Below are 20,392 nucleotides of genomic sequence, written 5' to 3'. Positions count from 1 at the left end.
GAGTTGTTTTCTGCTGCTGCGAAGACGAGCGACGTAGAATAAAAGAACACAACTATACGACATTTGAGAACTTTGTCAATCTCAAGTGTCGTGTAACACACCCTCGTCTCGATTTGCAGTCTACGTTAAAACATTTAGTCAAAACCTGACTAAATAAATGTAGAAATACTGGGAATGAATAAGTATGCGCTTTGGAAAGCAGAACATCATGAAAAGCAGAACATCATGGAAAGCAGAACATCATGGAAAGCAGAACATCATGGAAAGCAGAACATCATGGAAAGCAGAACATCATGGAAAGCAGAACATCATGGAAAGCAGAACATCATGGAAAGCAGAACATCATGAAAAGCAGAACATCATGGAAAGCAGAACATTTACAGCAGAACATTTACGGCAGACCAACAACAGAGTCTGAATTTCATACATTCAAAAGTTTGATCATCCTTCATAAATAATCAAGGGTGCACTGAGTTAAGACGAGGACAACAGAACGATGAAAGATGACGATAGGATGAGCGGCAACTGGTTTTGGTACCTACTGCTTTTTCATAGTGTTAAATTTGTTTCAGTTTCAATTCTACCAATGCCATCATGGTGTGGCCCTAAACATCTGTGGCCGCTGACAAAAGACACGATACTATGGGACAGGGAAGATGACAAGTCAGTATCTACCTTTGTGTATGGCAGCACCTGCCCATTACTGGTTTCCGATTCGTTATACGATGGTGAAGACGATGGCTCCTTTTACTACGACGGCAGCACCGCTTCTGTGGCAGACTTTGGTGTGAAGGTAACGTGTTTCTGATTTGTTCACTGTGAATTAGAGGGTGAGCGTGGGGGTAACTCACTCACTCACTCACTCGCTAACTAACAACCTAAAAATGGAGTCGAACTCTACCTTTTTGTGTGTGCGTATGAGCGCGTTTGTCTCGATGGCACAGCTATCCTCGGGCCGCACTATTCTGGTGTCAGTCAAAGTATTCGGTTGTGTTTTCTACCTGTTTGCAGTTTCGTCGGTTATTTCAAAGTTAAAGTCGCATATATAAAGACTGCCAGCGACATGTTTGCCCATTATGTAAGCCTACAGGGGAGGCCGGATCAGCATTGCTCTTTACGGGTAGCTCTATGATGGGGTCGTCCACTTGGGATAGAGGTGATGAAATACGACCCCATCAGCTAGTAAATTACCAAGCCTTTGAGAGCAGACAAGAAGCAGAAAATGAGAAGACAATAATTGTCAAAGAAAGCATTTCGAGAACAAGCCAAGATAAATTTAAAGATAGTATACCGAAGGCGCCATTTTGGAAAGTTTTCTGACGATTTGGACCTTAAAAAGATCAAGGAACATTAATTTGCTGTACTGTTATTTAGAAACCCTTGCAATGATTTGCTCAAAACTGCTCCGAAACTTAAATATAATTAATAACTTAAAAAATGATTAATTGAATTTTAATCAGCGAGCGGTTTGCATTGCCCAGCTCTCCTGTCAGGAGTCAGGACTTTCGGTCGTCATCATTATTTATTTTAGTTTTCATAGATACACATTCGTCAAAGCAGATTGAGACCGTTGGATTGAGCAAGTCAAACCAACAGTCTAGCTTACGCATGCAAATTCCGTGCCATACAGCGCTAGCACGCTTCTTTTAACAGAAACAAACACGATGTACGTTAAAAACAATACGGTCTGCTATGACTACCCGCAAACACAGCATTCAGATTTGAAAAATAGAACGCTCAAACACTAATTCTAAGACCTTCTCCGTGTGTGTTGTCATCTATTCAACTCCCAAAACGAACTCTGTATTTTTAAGCTCAATTTCAAATCTGTATCTCTAGGAATAGTGCATGAAATACTCATGGTCGAAAGGTAGGACGAAAACTAGGAGTAGCGCAAAGTGCGTCACATGAAGAATTACGGTCTGGGGTTCCCACTCAAAACACAGCCGTTTTCAATTTTCAAATGTTTATTTAAGGTATTCCTGATGTGTAATCACATAATTACAACCCCCAACCTGAACTGCGTAGCTCTTGTGGCGATTTGAGACAATTTTCTTGTCAGATATATCCCTTTAATAACTCTGATTTTGAGTTGCTCATGGTTTTGACAAAAACTAGCTGCGGCCATTTTCCGTTACCGTTCTACACGGGGGATAACTGGCTATAACGTGGTAAGCTGGTGAACAGTGGTGAACACTCGATTCGGCCTGCATTTTCCCGTTTTACCACAACGTTGTTGATTTCTGTCTGGATTAAAGGTGAGCTACTGCATCTGCGATGACTAAATTTGTTTCTAAATGCATAATATGTTGAAGAAGGATTTGCGTTTTCCCGTATTTAAATGTTAAAACGATAAATCGTGGTGACGAAGCACCGGAAATGGCTGCTGGGTGGGTTTAAAATGTAGAAATGCGCTTGTTTTTATAAAAACGCTTGTATTCAGCTTCGGTACGGGAGTCTTAGTGACAAAGAAGTCATACTTGATGCAAAGGAGTGCTATTGTTGGGTTGGAATTATTTGTTAGAGCGGGCAGGCGAGAGGCGGTCAAATATGCGAGATGACTGATGATCGTACACCGGGTTGAATACCGTCGCGAATGGGGCAGCAGACGCATAATCCGGTTTGATGCATAATTTTCTGTTAAACTAGACATTCGAACACTCTCTCTCTCTCTCTCTCTCTCTCTCTCTCTCTCTCTCTCTCTCTCTCTCTCTCTCTCTCTCTCTCTCTCTCTCTTACTCTCACACCTCTCTCTCTCTCTCTCTCTCTCTCTCTCTCTCTCTCTCTCTCTCTCTCTCTCTCTCTCTCTCTCTCTCTCTCTCTCTCTCTCTCTCTGTCTGTCTAATGTTGAATTGGAGTGGCTGTCATCCGTTAGCCAGTCATCAATACTTTAAGGGGGAAAGGAGGCACACGGTTAGGAGGTAGTTATCCTTAGCGGATTATGACTTTATTCAGGCAACGAAGTCATTCGGCGCACAGTGTTTTCTGTGTAAAAAAAAACTGTCACAAATTATTCCGAAGAAAAAGTTATTCCCTATAATGCCGCACAAAAACATGTAAACTGAACATTATGCTTCGGAAAAACTGTTTTACTGCGGAAAAAAACTACGCTTCTGCGGATAATGACATTATTAAAAAAAAAATGCTGCAGATAAACCGGTTTTTTTCTAGATCATTCCTGTTTTTCCGCAGAAAAACTGAAAATGTGATAATCCGCTAAGGACAATTACATTCTAACGGTGTGCCTCCTTTACCTCTCAAAGGAGTTTTTTCCGCAACATAATGTTTACATATTTTTCCGCGGCATTATTGGGAATACCTTTTTCTTCCGAATATTCTGTGACAGTTTTTGTACCCAGAAAAACTAACGATCTTGTAAAGTAGCGTTTGTTTCCGCCCTATCCTCCCCAGGTAAGTGTGAAACCAGAGTAATGTTGCAACTTTGAACTTCCGACAACAAAAATATTCGGCGCTCAGTGCCTTCTCGGTAATTTTGGACGAGTCTATCTCTTTTACTGCAGTAAAATTGAAATAAAGAATGCTACGGTAAAACGGTGCTGTTGTTTTACTGCAGAAAAACTTCTTACATTTTTTTCCGCAGCATTTTGTACTACATGTAGCTCATTATAATATTGGATCACGTGAGTTCCCCCTATGTTGAGAGATGGACTCTTCCAAAATTACCCGGAAAACACCGAGCGCCAAATGATTTCGTTGCCTGAATAAAGTCATAATCCGCTAAGGACGACTACCTCCTAACCGTGTGCCTCCTTTCCCCCTCAAAGTATTGTTCTAGGATGGATGGCTAACAATGCTAAATCATAAAAGATTTCTTTTTTCATCAAGACAAGATCAGTACAACTCGAAGTTTTGAATGTTTGCTTGGGGAAACACGACCTTGCGTGACGTGCTTCCGGGCTCCCTTTTTTCAAACTTTCAAAACTTCGAGTTGTACTGATCTTGTCTTGATGAAAAAAGAAATCCGGCTAGCCACGCAAAAATAAATTCTTTCAAAAATGCTCGCTCTTTATGGAGGGCACCTAGGATGTTCTCAAGCGGTGAGTGTTTAAACGAAAGGGTGTTTGTACTGTGTGTAAATGCCTGACAGTGTCTGTGACCAGAAACTGATGGTTTACGTGAAGCAGAGTGTGCCTTTAACAGAAGGTGGTACGTACTAATCGTTCTAAATAACTTTTCTCCTTGATCACGATGTACAAGTTGTGTAGATTTTTGTTTTAATTATTAAAAACATCCTCTACCTGCCACTCGGCCAGACAATAACATACAACACATTCTTATAGGCAAGAAAATAGTTCAATATTAAATATATCTGACCTTTTCAGAACGATAAATCTGACGAGGAAAAGGACACATATGGCTTCACCCTGTGGCTCAAGCCGGACTCCGCCACTTCCACTGGAGAGCTCTTTGAATACCAAAGCACGTCGGATGATGAAGACAACCAAGTCACGAGGACTCGTGCAGAACTGGTCAACGGCAAGGTCAAATTCACAGTCGCCAATAACAACGGTGACATGGGGTCCGTGACGTCATCGGTCGGGCTGGACGACACAAAGTTCAACAGCGTGTTGCTGTGGGCGAAGGAGGAGCACGGCACGATGCTGCTTCACGTCGCCATTAATGGCCAAGCTGATTACACTGACACTACAGAACGAAAGGAGGACATGAAACTGCGAGTAAGTTGCTTTAAGTAGGTTTATACATGATCAGCAGCAACACGGCTCATGCCTGCACGAGCTAACAAGCATGCACACACTCACACACACACACACACACACACACACACACACACACCCACACTCACACACCCACCCACACACACACACACACCCGCGCGCACACACACACATACACACACACACACACACACCCGCGCGCACACACACACATACACACACTTACACACACTCACCCGCGCGCACACACACACACATACACACACACACCCGCGCGCACGCACACACACACACACACACACATACACACACACCCGCGCGCACACACACACACCCGCGCACACACACACACACTCACACACACCGTGCACACACACGCGCACGCACACACACACACACCCGCACGCACGCACACACACTAACAGCCACGCACGCACACACACAAACACGCAAAACCCACCAAGTGGGTTCATAGCCGATAGTGCACTTGGACTACAACGGCACTGCGCGCAGTGTCTTTGTAGTGCGCTTGCACTACAACCGCACTGGCTGCAGTATCCGCTCCGGCATGGACGAATTTGACACTAAAAAAGGCATAAAATTTGACCTATTTCGTAGCCTATAGGGCACGGAATTTTGACGGAAAGAGTGTCATCATCTTGAATATGGCATTCTTTCCGTAAAAAAAAAAAAAAAATATTTTTTGCTAAAACTTGTTTTCTGAGTCGTTTGGAACCTGGTTGTTACGAATCAAGAATAAAACAACTGGGTTCCAAAATGTGGAACCCACTTGTTTTTTTAGCCCCAGTTGGTACTGTGTGAACATATACATAAACCCGGTTGGTGGGTTTTGCATGCTCACGCACACACGCACACACACGCACACGCACACACACGCACGCACGCACGCACACGCACACACACGCACACACACACACACACACACACACACACACACACACACACGTTGATTAGTGTTGACATGTATACCTTGTTTCGTGTTGCCGGATTTACGATTGCCCTGTGTTATTGTGTTTATGTCTTATTTTTAACAGAGACAGAGTGTAAGACTAGGCGTCAGCCTTAAATCTCCATCCTTGAGTAATATTAGTCACCTGGCTGGCTATAGTGGGAGGGTTACTTTGGGTGGTCACATTATATATTATGTTTTTTGGAAAGTTCGTTTTATTTGCAGCCACAGTTCCGTAAACGACAAATGGCTAAACCCAACCACCTAAGAATGAGAAGCGTTTTCGTAACATAACTCATATTCTGCAAAAATGCAGCCATGACGCAGGGGGTAGGTTACAAAAAAACGTCATATACCGCTTGACTGCATACGGATATAAGCAAATTATACCTTAAACGAAAGCTGAAGATTGTTGCCATCAGATAGCAAGTAAAATGCCTAATTCGTATACACAGTTTTATTTTTAACAACATCTGTATAACATGCGGACGACAAAACAGGAAATGCCATTTTCGCGGGGCGCGCCCCGTGATTTGTAAATTTGTTTACATTTTTACAAATCACGGGTTAACAGCTATAGGTATGTGGGAATGTCGGGTGGAAAGACAAGGATATATAGCACAGGCAGAGGAGCATACAATTAAGACACCGAAGACAGAGGTTGCTTTAACTTATTTTTAGTTACATTTCCTTCAATAAAAGATAAGTTAAAGCAACCTCTGTCTTCGGTGTCTTAATTGTATGCTCCTCTGCCTGTGCTATATATCCTTGTCCTTCCACCCGACATTCCCACATCTGGCGCTGCGAGCAGGATTGGGACTCAGCATGATATGTTCAGGTAATGGCATAATATGACCACTGAACATTTTTGTGCTGTTCCCATTCTGCGAACTTGGGATGGACAGTGGTCCCCCGGACGAAGTTCATTTCAAACGGGGGCGATTGTGACAGGGGAGGCTACCGCTCCTTTCACAGCAGACTCTGCACCCGAGTTGTTGGCCTTTAAGTCAACACCCGTGGTTTGTGGAAATCTGTTTGTGATGGGGTCTGGTAGTTTCCGATTGTCTGTACGTTCATGGAAACCTTCGGGTTTGCATAACAGCTTTTATAGGGCTAAGAAATTAGCCCTAACATTTTCAAACCTGTTTGATTGCACTTCGCTTCCCGAAGTGATCGTAGTGTTTTGGCACACGGTTACAGGTATGAGAAATCGAGTTTTGTGCGTCCAACAAATACAACCCTAAAAAAAAAGAGAGTAAATATAACGAAGACAGAGCGAAAGGAATATAACGTTTGCCAACAGATTCTACCTTGCAGTATATTCAAGTAAGGCTATACCAAGCGTACGCTGCCGTACCGCCAAGCGATTGTTGGCTAGGATGTGTTGATGCTGTATGGTTTTCAACGCGCGGAGTCAATTTCTTTCCGATTCAGACGTTGCGGCGGTGCGCTACCACACAATTTTGAATGTTTCATCTCTTTTTGAATGTTTGCACAATACAGACCGTTTTGAATGTTGATATTTCACATATCAACGCAGGACACATCAATGAACATAATACTTTGGCTTGTCAGGCTATTTATTGACAAAGAGGCGTGTAAGATGGGATGAAACTGGGCGAACATGCTTGAGTGAGGACAGATCTACAGCAAATCGGTTCGCATGTTCGTTAACGTGTATATTTCTCGTTGAATACAAACATGTACTAAATACAAACCTTACTCATTCCCAGAATTATGAATTTAAGCTGTACGTGGTTTCAAATCGGAGACACATTTTGTTTTGAATGGGGGACATTTTCCGTGAAGTTGGCGACAACGCTTTGTTTACACCTGGCGTCAGCGCGCTATCAGTATCGCCGATTATCCTACATACGTGAGAGAGACACCCGTGAGATAATAATCGTTCAAATCACACGTGTGTATATCATGTAAATGAGGTCATGTCAAGCAAGTCTGGCAGGGACCTGTTTTTCCACTGCTTATGATGCCAAAGTCACCGAGGCAAACGTCATTATAGAAACAAACATTGCGCTCGCTAATTCACCCTCGATGAATCTTTAGAACTAACACGTCACGCCACACTTTCAGAGTGACATTTCTTTGCTTTGACGTAATAGATTGCACGAGGCTTTAGAAGAAATCGAGGTTCCAAAACAAGCGTCTTCAATTTAGCTGCCTCGACTGCAAGACATTTTCAGTAAAATACACGTAAGTACAGTATGTAGGATAAACAGAATAGCCTACTACATGGCTTGCTGTGTCGTACCAGATTTACACTCGTTGCTTTTTCAAAGCTCGCTTTCGCTCGCAGTTCAATATTTAAAAAAACAACTTGTGTAAAGCTGGTACGACACAGCAAGCCATGTACGTGGTATTCTCTATATATACGGCGTTGAAACTACTCACAATCAAAAGGTTTAAACCTGCAAATGATATTAAGATGCTCTTTTTAATTTGCCTTACTTAGTCTTTTAAATTTAACATGTGTATGTTTCATTTCTTGGAACTGTTTAAATGTTTTACACTGAAAACCAAAGCCGATTATTTGCCTCATTATGATTTGTTTTAGCCTAATGAATTACGTCAAAACTACAGGCACAAACAGATAATGACGTCATTTTAAGTGGCACAAACATGTACATGAAAGCCTTCCCTTTCGAATGATTTACAGTTATAGAATTTCTGTCAAGCGGTTTAAGTTTTATGTCCGTTTTATGAACCCAACCCTCTAAACGAGAATAGTAACGCCAAAAAAGGAAAACATACACACAAACCAACGTTTTTCTCATCGGTGGTTTGGAATATTGCCCCAAAACTTTAGATTTAGTGTTGTGGTGTTAAAATCTATCAGAAAAATGTGTTTGTTAACGTGACGCCTAAAAGTAACCAAAACGGTCCTTAGCCGACTGATTATATAGTTCGTTCGTTCGTTCGTTCGTTCGAGTATGTATTTCTGTCTTTGTCATAATCATAATTAATGATTAGCCTCATTTCAGCTCGGCGGCAAGTGGCGCCTTGGTGAATTCGTAACGTCCAGTGGTGCGCGGTATGTAGGCAAAATCAACTGTATCACCTTCTATGATGACGAGCTGAAACCTGATGAGCTTGAAAAGTACAGAGAAGAGTGCGGTAAAGACATGGACAAATATCCAGGTAGGGGTGTTTTTCAGAGGAGGTTGAGATGAGATAGTGTGTGTGTGTATGTGTGTGTGTGTACGTGTGCGTGTGTGTGATGAGATGGTGTGTGTGTGTGTGTGTTGGGTGTGTGTGTGTGTGATGAAATGGTGTGTGTGTGTGTGTGTGTGTGTGTGTTTGTGTTGGGTGTGTGTGTCTGTGTGTGTTTGTGTTGGGTGTGTGTGCGTGTGTGTGTGTGATGAGATGGTGTGTGTGAGTGTGTGTGTATGTGTGCGTGCGTGTGTGTGCCTGTGTGTGTGTTGATATGATGTCATATGCAAAGCCTCGAGTCGTGTGTGTACAGAAGTGTGGTATAATGTGGGGGTGTAAACAAGGAGTTATAGTGTGTGTGTGTGTGTGTGTGTGTGTGTGTGTGTGTGTGTGTGTGTGTGTGTGTACCCCCGTTTCCACAGGTTTGGTTGCCTAAATCACCATAAGGCAACCATCCACACGTGGATGGCAACCTAAACTCTGGATGGCAACCTAATTGTGTGGATGGTCGCTTCATTTAACACCGTTAAATTGACTTTTTTGACGGAAAGAATGTCATAACAATGTTCAAAATGACATTCTTTCCGTCCTCTATAGGCGACGAAATAGGTCAAATTTTGTGCATTTTTTAGTGCAAAATTCTTCGATGCCGGAGCGAGTACTGCACCCAGTGCTGTTGTAGTGCAAGTGCACTAGAAAGGCACTACACCCAGTGCCGCCTCTTAGGTAACCATCCACACTTTAGGTGTGTGTGTGTGTGTGTGTGTGTGTGTGTGACTGTGTGTGTGACTGTGTGTGTGTGTGTGTGTGTGTGTACTTTATCTCAAACTGTTTAACAACTGATTAAACGACTGGTTTTTGTATGTCTCTTTCCTCGGCTAGGATCAAGCTGCTCACTCACCACCACTACAACCACCCCAACTACCACTACAACCACCCCAACTACCACTACAACCACCCCAACTACCACTACAACCACCATTACAACCACTCCAACTACCACCCCAACCATCCCAACCACCACTACTACTACCACAACCACCACAACTACCACTACCCTTACTACCTCTTCTAATACCCCGACTGCCACAATCACTCCCTCCACAACCACTACAACTACCCCTACAACCACCAGCGCCATCACTACCACTACCAGTGTCGCCATCACGACACCCATAACCACGACACCCACAACCACGGCACCAACCTACCTTCCCGTCAACCTCTGGCCTCTCGACAACGTCACTAGGGGATATGACGTCATAACGGGGTCATCTCCTCTTGTGTCACATGAAACCCTCGCCTGCCTCCGGGTCGAAAAATGCCCGGCAGATACAACGTTGTCCCTGAAAAACGACGTGCTGTTTTTTGACGGATCTCTGGGTTCTGCAGTGGAGATGGAGATGAACATGTCAGTGTGGGACGATGACTTTACTGTCGTTGTCTACGTCAGACCTCAACAACCCCCTGAAGGACAGGTCTGGAGCTACGCTGCCCCTGAAGCAAGCGACGGTCTATCACGCATTGAAGTCAGTCTCCACCCCAACGGTTCCTTGACGACTACGCTTTGGGGCTCAGGAAGACAAGCTTCATGTGCATCTATTGAAGCTGCCGGAGTCTTCGACGCTAGCAGCGACTTCGCTAGAGTTTGTGTTGGAAGAAGCACTTCAGCGATAACGCTTCGGGTCGGGGATGATGTTTGGGTTGATTCCGCCGACTCGTGCCCAAGGTCACCCGTGAGTCCAGGTCAAGGATCCCTCAAGGTCGGAGGTCGAGGTGAAGGTCAGAGTGCAGGGTACCGAGGTCACGTGGTGTGCATGACGGTCTTCTCTCAGTACGTTCGCACTGTGGATGATGAGCAGCTTCTCTCTCTGTGTGGCGACTATGACCCCGCTCCTTACCTGGGTAAGTCTGAGAGTGTGTCATTTGATTGACTGCACATGGTATGTTTTGGTCGTCGAATTTTAGTGTTGACAGTAAAAGAGCCTGAGTGGCCCGGAAAGGTTGTGTGTGTGTGTGTGTGTGTGTGTGTGTGTGTGTTTGTATGTGTGAGTGTGTGTGTGTATGTGCGGGTGTGGGTGTGGGTGTGTGTGCGCGGTCACTGACATGTGTGTACCGTCAATGTTTTCGGTTAGCCGACTTGAACAAAGAGAGAGAGAGAGACGGAGAGAGAGAGAGAGAGAGAGAGAGAGAGAGAAGAGAGAGAGAGAGAGAGAGAGAGAGAGAGAGAGCCGAGAGAGAGAGAGAGAGAGAGAGAGAGAGAGAGAGAGAGAGAGAGAGAGAGAGAGAGAGAGAGAGAGATAATTGAATTGAATTGAACTTTATTTAACAAGGATTAAGATCAGGGCCGGACTACCGGGGGGGTTATGGGGGTTGCGCAACCCCCCCCCCTAGCCTAAACATGTACCTTACTTATTTAATTTTTTTTTTATTATTGCTTATTTTATGCCGTTTCATGCAAGGAGCGACCATTTTCCTATCTCAGAATATGACCTACCCGTCAGCTTCAGGGGGCTTCGCCCCCTGACCCCCACAACGAGGGGGGGGGGGGGGGGGTGGGTGGGTTCTAGGGTTTCCGGACCCCCCCCCCTGCCAAAAAATAAAAATATTGAATGAGGTATGCATTTCTTTATTTTACGTCGAGTTTCAATTTTTGGGGTATTAATCAGTGACAAAATCTGCTGCCTGAAACTGGTAATGATCATCCTCAGAATGCACCAGATTGCACCATTTTGCATCCTTTTTTTCAAAATTTTCCGGGGGGGCATGCCCCCGGACCCCCCTAGCAAGCTAGGCGCTTCGCGCCGTCGGCTCGGCGCTTCGCGCCTTCACACCCATATCTTCACAATATACTTTTGAAAAAAACCAGTCATAAAATGAACTGATCCGCCCCTGCCGCCTGGGGGGACATCCCCCTGGGCCACCACTGGCAACCCCCCCCTCCTCTTCGCCTAGTCCGGCCCTGAAGATTTAAAGCTACGAGAGAGAGAGAGAGAGAGAGAGAGAGAGAGAGAGAGAGAGAGAGAGAGAGAGAGAGAGAGAGAGAGAGAGAGAGAGAGAGAGAGAGAGAGAGACGGAGAGAGAGAGAGAGGACGTCTATTTTATGCAGGTGGGATCACTGGTTTGTTTTCTTTTGGTATATGATTACAGGCGTGGATACGTGCGACATCCCGGCAGACATCCGAACTGAAAGGTTCAAACTAGTGAAACCAAACGCCCAACCCGCCATGACGACAATGCCTCCAATGACGTCACTGCGTACGTCATCCGTCTTTAAGTGCGCCGGTCACTGCATGCAGACAACACACTGCAAATCGTTCGCTCTTTCAAAAGGAAATGGCGTGTGTCGTCTGTACGATGTCGTCACGTTCGCGGCTCTCGAGTCCTCCGATGACAGCCACTATTACGAAATCAAGCAACGATCTGAATGACGCTAACTTCGCATCTCGGCTTTGGCCGAAAAATCTCAAAATAACAAAACTAATTAAATGAAACCAGCAACCATCCGAACAGCGATTACTCCGTCACTGTGGTTTTAGACTTTTAGTTGTAGAATTAGTGGTGTCTGTGCCGAGAGTCAGGATTCATACTTGCAAAGTAATACCAGTTGGGACTCGGCTGGCGCGATCACTGTTATAAACGGGAAATAGGAATAAAAGAGCAGATTATGAATTTGTTTTTCAAGTGTCCATTTTTCTTTTTTCTAGGTTTAGCATAAAAAGTAGTGGCGGTCTTAGATTCCCTCCTAATCTCTTCTACATTTTGAGTAAGTGGAATCCGTTTTTAAGACCCCTCAGTTTAAGACTCCCTCCCCGGATTTTCTTTTCATAACCTCTGTGCTTTGCCCCACATTTTGTGTAAGACTCCTTCCTTCCTTTTGAACTTAATTGAAGACCTTCCTTTCTCAAAATGTTTGGCGATATTTAAAAGGGAGGTTCCACTGTATATCTAAAGCATACCTACAAGTTTTGAATTGCCATGGCCCTGACTTTTGGGACTCGGACAGAAAATGTTACACGGTTGTTAGCCCTGTCTGTGCACTGAGGAAGCAATATAAGATTGACCCATGTCAGGTTTGAGTCCAAGCGCAAATTCCATAGATTGTTGTACAGATAAACCCCCATTTGAAGACCTCCATTCTGAAAAAAAATCAAATCTTAAAAGGGATGGAGTCTTAAAATGGAGGTACATAATTTACAGGGACTATGCCAGCAGAACATGTGAAAAAACAAGGCCTCAAAAGGGAGGAAATCTTATATTGGGGGGTCTTAAAAGGGGGTTCCACTGTAGCGGTGACTTTGTGGACTCCCACAAGGGTTCCATCACACCCCATGTGATGGGGGAGCGTGTGTATCGGGTTTCACCTCGTCTGTTTGTCTTTCTGTCCGCGTTTAGATGTCTGGTGTTTAGCCGCCGATTAAGCTGACATTTGTTGTTACTGTTGCTTGGTACTGGGTGCGTCACGGTCGAAGCAACACAAAAAGAGAAGCTTACTAGCTTTAGGAAAAGACGAGAAAGACTACACCATGGACAAATTGTGGGAGAGATACAGTGTATGTAATGCATAATTAAGCTATCGCGGATCCACACCAAGAACGATAACCCTTCTGTTTGAATGTGTGTGTGTGTGTGTGTGGGGGGGCACCTTTAGCACTTTTTGTTATATTTAGTCAAGTTTTGACTAAATATTTTAACATCGAGGGGGAATCGAAACGAGGGTCGTGGTGTATGTGCGTATGTGTGTGCGTGCGTGCGTGCGTGCGTGTGTGTGTGTGTGTGTAGAGCGATTCAGACTAAACTACTGGACCGATCTTTATGAAATTTGACATGAGAGTTCCTGGGTATGAAATCCCCGAACGTTTTTTTCATTTTTTCGATAAATGTCTTTGATGACGTCATATCCGGCTTTTCGTGAAAGTTGAGGCGGCACTGTCACGCCCTCATTTTTCAACTAAATTGGTTGAAATTTTGGTCAAGTACTCTTCAACGATGCCCGGGGTTTGGTATTGCATTTCAGCTTGGTGGCTTAAAAATTAATTAATGACTTTGGTCATTAAAAATCTGAAAATTGTAAAAAAAAATAAAAATTTATAAAACGATCCAAATTTACGTTTATCTTATTCTCCATCATTTGCTGATTCCAAAAACATATAAATATGTTATATTCGGATTAAAAACAAGCTCTGAAAATTAAATATATAAAAATTATTATCAAATTTTTTTTTTCGAAATCAATTTAAAAACACTTTCATCTTATTCCTTGTCCGTTCCTGATTCCAAAAATATATAGATATGATATGTTTGGATTAAAAACACGCTCAGAAAGTTAAAACAAAGAGAGGTACAGAAAAGCGTGCTATCCTTCTCAGCGCAACGAATACCCCGCTCTTCTTGTCAATTCCACGTGCACTGCCTTTGCCACGGGCGGTGGAGTGACGATGCTACGAGTATACGGTCTTGCTGCGTTGAGTTGCGTTCAGTTTCATTCTGTGAGTTCGACAGCTACTTGACTAAATATTGTATTTTCGCCTTACGCGACTTGTTTCTCTTTCTGTGCCTACATTCTAATAAAAAAAAAGTTAGATACGTCATGGGTGTGTATAGATTGTGAGACATTAGTCTGTTTTTTTTCTCTCTGGGCAATCAATCCAAGTAACTTCAATTTCAATCTTCTCTTTCCGTTGCTTCTTTGAATGACACAAAACTATGCTGGGTTCTCAAGACACGAAACAACAATAAACAATCAACAACTCGATGTTAAATTTAAAATGCAGACCTGGGAACCCCTGTTTTGCACTTAGAGTATTCTCAAACAAACTTGGTGTATTTTCAGAACAATGAGCGTACTCCACACAGCATTTCAACATCCATGATTCAAACATGCTTCACACGCGTCCGCCACATCGTTAATTAAGTTTACCTATACATGTACATTTAAAACAAATCCTTTTTTCTATTTTTACTGACAAAAACTGTAATCATGTGTCAAAATACTGGATCGGCTTCAAGATGGGCTTGTGAATAAAAGTAGTCTAGAAATTTTTCTCGTCGTATTTTTTTCCCACTGACCGTACTGATTGTATTCTTGACAATCATGCGTACAGAATACGGCGAAATCGTATGGGTTCTCAGGTCTGATCACCGTATAATGCACACACTGTGGTTCCGCAAATGACATGCACAAGTACCACTCCACTAGGGTTTCAACCGGCACGGTTGGCCTTGTGGTAAGGCGTCCGCCCCGTGATCGGGAGGTTGTGGGTTCGAACCCCGGCCGGGTCATACCTAATACTTTAAAATTGGCAATCTAGTGGCTGCTCCGCCTGGCATTATGGGGTTAGTGCTAGGACTGGTTGGTCCGGTGTCAGAATAATGTGACTGGGTGAGACATGAAGCCTGTGCTGCGACTTCTGTCTTGTGTGTGGCGCACGTTATATGTCAAAGCAGCACCACCCCGATATGGCCCTTCGTGGTCGGCTGGGCGTTATTAAGCAAACAAACAAGGGTTTCAGTTTCTTGACCAGAAGATAGCACTACTGAAGGAGAATAAAATTGATTTCTGTCACGAGTACTCCTAGTGGCATTTACCGATTTGCTTTAACTGTGGGTTTTTTCCAATTTTGTCAGAGGTTAAGTGTATGTACCCCAAGGCAATCATTTTTCAAACAGCTTACTTCACGACAAGCCTGCCATTGTCGCACATCCACATGTTCCCAATACCTCACACACATACTGCCTTCCGCAAGCACTCACTATGACGATCAAAAACAAAAAGATTATTAAACCATGATGCTTTAATGGATTTTCATTCATACATAATACATCCAGGCACAGAAACTTCCGCTCTTTTCAGGCGTACACACGCAAAATCAACTGAGTAGCATCATACTTATTTGCTGCAGTTCATGCATTCTTTCTCAAATTGACAATGTGGACACAAAAATTTGCTGAACACAACCCTCAGAAAACATAATTGATGAAGCATTTCAAACTGCTGAGAAGAACAAGAACCGCTTAACTGACGCCTAAAGTATGATGGTGGGTTGCAGAACAGGTGGGGCTGAAAATGTAGGGATGTTTTTTGCATGTGTTTCGTGCGTGTTTTTGTTTGGGAGAGAGGGTTTGAGGCTGAATGATGAATATCTGAGCTGACTTCCAGAACATCCAATTAGTAATACCAGTGAGTCAGAAGGAATGCCTTGACATAGTTGCATACACATCTTGGACATAGTCGTATTTGCGTTCATTTACCATACACACACATGAAAACAAATAGTACAGTACAAGTAGCTCTAACCACCACCGAAAACTCACATCCTAACCCTTCTCACGCTAATCATAAATGACAACTGAGTAACTAGTGAAAACTGGCATACACATTTGCAAGTTCATCCATATAGTCTTTCTCACAACTATTAGCAGCAGCCTTTCAGAATTGCAAATACTCTTGCAGCATTAATTTTGCACCAATACACACCTATGCACACTTAACCGACATGATATCTGAACATCACAGAGATGCAAGACAAATTCACCTGTGTGACAGTCGCTCCAGGTCAACCCCCTTCCAATCCCAAGTAGAACAATAATGAGTAGAACTATATTGTTAATGACTTTTAAGCCATATTTCACGTGTATGATGTGATACACATGTAAGATCACTCTGTTCAATCAACTTAAGAATGCAAAGAAGCAATTTGCAAGCAGAATGAAGGGAGCAATTGTATTTCATCTGTTGCATGAACACTTAATTCAGAATCACTCAACAGCTAAACACTTGGCTTCAACCTGAACACACACACCTACTATCACACTCAATGTGAAACAGCAGAGTTCATTCACGCATATCACCTACGCCCTACACTTTCACAGGTAAAAATTTAGTTCAGTCCAACTGTTCCATTGTGACACAGCAACACAGCACTTACAAAACTTTTATGTTTTACTTCTAGTCCCTTGCTCTGAAACAATACAAAGAAGACAATTTAGCACGACGCAAATGGAAAAGAACTGACTTCGATGTAAAAATGTCAAAGAATACAAAATACAGTACCAAGTAAAGAAAATTGTGGGTGTGCTGTGACCAAACTCGTGAACGTGCTGGAATTGCAGAAATAGTTTCTTCAAGAAACTATGCTAACTAGTGACTATATCTCTGGTCATTCACATCACATCTTGTTCTGGTCAGTGAAGAAACAAGCCCTCTTTTGCTTGAAATGTCATTGGTGGAAGAGTAAGTGCAGAGGGTCAAACTCTTCAAACTGCCACAACCCCCCCACCCCAAAACTACTTAAAAACTGACAATGTTGGCCAATATTAGTATCACAAACCATTTCCATCAACCCAAACCAAATATTTGCCTCAAAAACACCCTGTAATCTCAATTAACAAAATCTGTACAATTTCAATATCGCTGCTAGTGTACACTAACGAAAGAACAAGAACAGTCAAGACAAACAAAAAACTAATGCGTATACATATTATTATGAAATGTCAGTGTTCAGACTGCAAAACTGCAATCAAGAACAACAAAAACAAAATAAAACTGAATAAATTCTAAACATTCTTCAAGCCAAATTACTCTTCTCCTGATCCAGATGAACGTTTGCTGCGCCGTTGCCTTGGGGACTGTTTTGGGGTCCTCCTGGGAGATCGGTCTGGAAAAAAGAAAGCATCCAAATATCATACGCCATACCCTCCCATAAACAAAAAACTTGATGTAATCACTGTATTTTTAAGGAGGACAACACACAAAATAAACCCCTTATCAGTATAACAGGGTTCTCAGGACTTACTTCCCTTTGCTATTCAACGCTTTCCATACATTTTACATATGTGCAAGCCAGCAGCAAAAACTGGTGCCAGCTGATTTGGGTTGACACATTTGATATTTTCTTGTGCTTTTAATAGTTTTATTGATTAGTGATTAGCTCACACTACAGTGATGGAACAAACACAAATCTCAAAATGTTTTTCTGAATTCAGGCAGAAGTAGCCTGTTCAATACAGCACAAAGCAATACAGCAAAACTACGGTGAATGTCTTGCTTCATGACACAATCAAGTCATTAAAAGCCATAGGATGCACAACACAACAGTACCCATGGGGCAACCAACACAAATATAGATCAACACTTTCACTTACTCATCTCCTTAAGAGTTTCTTTAGGGATCCAGTCGTAGTCAATGTCAGCATTCTGTGTTCCCATTTCAACAACTTGACGGGGTCTAGACAGGCGTTTTCTCTGAGAAAAAAAAAGAACTCAAAATTAAATATCTGCAGCTTGGAAGTGCCAGCTTTTTTTTTTATTCAACCAGAAATTGCTGCTTGCTGCCCTAAATGCCTACCGGCATAACAGGCAGTAAGTAAGTAAGAAACTGCACTTTTCATTATACATGAAAGTGAAACAAACTTCAAACGACAAAACAGCTTGCTTGCTGAACTTGAGCTACACACCAATTACCAACAGTTAATATCGTGTACACAACAAATCCAATCATTGCAGAATTACTTCACCCAGCCAAAAGTTCCGACTTCTGTCAGCAAAATGTTGAACAGACCGAAGTCATCCTACTAAGTTCCAAATCAAGAAATGCCTGAATGAGCAGGGTCACTATTTGAAACACTACACATTTGTACATATAATACTGTAGCCAGCTTCACAACCGAGTTGTAAGCCTCAAGTGTAAAAAGTTTAAATGCTTTGAAATTTCAGCATAGGAAACATTGTCTAAAATGTTTTAGAATATCCGTATTTATGGTATTTCGTGCAAGAATATATACTCTTTTTAAAGTTTATTTTGAAAGCAGGAACATAACTCCCAATAGAGTGTCTGCTGTACCACTTACGAGTGTTGAAAACCTTTAACAACTCATTCTGACCGCTACACAGAGTGAGAATCAGAATTGAGTACCAGGGCTCACAAGAAAGCGCACTGTTGTATGCTTGTGATTATTTGTCTTGTAACTTACGCCGAATGAAGAAGCAAGCTGCTGCGCTCCAACCAGAAGCAAAATACCCACAGCTGCCAGAAAAACGTACAGGAAAAATCTGCAAAGCAACAAAATAGACTTTACCAAAGAATGAAAACAATGTTTTACACAACACTGCAACGGAAAATGCAAAATACTCAATCCAACTGATTTAACCTTAGTTTGCTGCCTAAAACATACATGTACACTCCATCCACGCCCCAACTCTTATGCCCCCCCCCCCCCCCCCCCCCCCCCCCCCCCATCATGAACCAATAAATAACTGTACTCAACTGAGGAAAGAATAAAATATATGCATACATGTATATAAAAAATGTCTGAGACTTCCATGCTCCAAGTCCAGTATTATAAGAAACGTGAAGCTCAAACTGTCTCAGTCCGTATTGCAGCTCAGACAAATGCACACAGACAATAAAGTTTGCGGCACAACATACCTGGCTGCAACAAGCTCACAGTACAGCCCCCAACCCTTATGCCCCCCCCCCCCCCCTCCCACTATCATGAACTGACAGGACACAACTTATCAATAACTTTACTCAACTGAGGAAATATGTAACAGTATGAAAACAAAAAATGTCCAAGACTTCCAGGATCCAAGTCCAGTATTAAAAGAAACGTGAAGCTCAAACTGTCTCGGTCGGTATTGCAGCTCTGAACAAGAAGAGCAAACGCTCGATCGAGTCACTTTCGCAGTTCTGAATATTATATGAGGCATCAGATGGACAGGAAGAAATTGCTATTCACAACACAATGAGTCACGTTCACATAAAATTTGAGCCCGGTCACTTTTATAGTTTCCGAGAAAAGCCCAACGTTAAGTTGTGTGTTGCCAAACAGAAAAGGCTAGTTATCTCCCTTGTTTTTCTGATAACGTTCGTAAAAGGCTACAGATGTAAATACTTTGATGTAAAGAATAATCCTACAAAGTTTCAATCACATCCGATGAACTTTGTCAAAGATATAAAATGTCTAATTTTTCCTTTGACGCTGACCTGTGACCTTGAAAAAGGTCAAAGGTCAATGAAACCATCGTTAAAGTGTAGAGGTCATTGGAGGTCACGACTAAACAAAATATGAGCCCGATCGCTTTGCTAGTTTCCGAGAAAAGTCCAACGTTAAGGTGGTGTCTACGGACGGCCGGCCGGCCGGACAGACTAACACTGACCGATTACATAGTCACTTTTTCTCAAGTGACTCAAAAATGCACACAGACAATAACGTTTGCGGCACAACGCACCTGGCTGCAACAAGCTAACTTCAAACCACCCCCAACCCTCAAGATGTCTTAATCCAACATCTACAATAGCCGTAGAGGTGAGTGACTTACGTTTCTCCGTCCAATCCCTCATCTGGCTCTACCACCTGGATGGTCTCGTTGAAAACAGCATTTTGGAACAGGTTACCTTGCTGCACAAAAGAAAAAGAAACCCACATAAGTAAACAAACTCCTGCATTCAACCTATTTTAGATCAACAACAACAAATTCTTACCAAGACTTATGTGTAAAACATGATGTGCCAAACAAGGAAACCTTTTTCTTCTGCGTTGGTTGGCTGTCAATCTT

The 20,392-nt window shown here is 42.8% G+C and overlaps 2 protein-coding genes across 2 annotated transcripts; one reads left to right on the top strand and one right to left on the bottom strand.

Annotated features, from left to right (window-relative positions):
* The first annotated feature begins 586 nt into the window (after positions 1-586).
* On the top strand, positions 587-15,416 carry LOC138979472 (uncharacterized). Its single transcript, XM_070352497.1, has 5 exons — positions 587-793; positions 4,344-4,697; positions 8,667-8,823; positions 9,718-10,740; positions 11,986-15,416. The coding sequence occupies exons 1-5, from the start codon at positions 587-589 to the stop codon at positions 12,264-12,266; spliced, it is 2,022 nt and encodes a 673-aa protein (XP_070208598.1). The 3' UTR covers positions 12,267-15,416.
* A 193-nt stretch (positions 15,417-15,609) lies between these two features.
* Positions 15,610-20,289, bottom strand: LOC138959857 (translocon-associated protein subunit alpha-like). Its single transcript, XM_070331509.1, has 5 exons — positions 20,156-20,289; positions 18,808-18,886; positions 17,980-18,079; positions 17,417-17,492; positions 15,610-16,796 (listed from the first exon to the last, which is right to left on the bottom strand). Exons 1-5 carry the CDS (start codon positions 20,260-20,262, stop codon positions 16,784-16,786), a joined length of 375 nt encoding a protein of 124 aa, XP_070187610.1. The 5' UTR covers positions 20,263-20,289; the 3' UTR covers positions 15,610-16,783.
* Positions 20,290-20,392: the final 103 nt, after the last annotated feature.

This window comes from Littorina saxatilis, linkage group LG1 (genome assembly GCF_037325665.1).
Source record: "Littorina saxatilis isolate snail1 linkage group LG1, US_GU_Lsax_2.0, whole genome shotgun sequence".
Lineage (NCBI taxonomy): Eukaryota > Metazoa > Mollusca > Gastropoda > Littorinimorpha > Littorinidae > Littorina > Littorina saxatilis.
The sequence above is the reverse complement of the archived record's forward strand: the minus strand, read 5'-3'. Positions and strand labels throughout refer to the sequence as shown.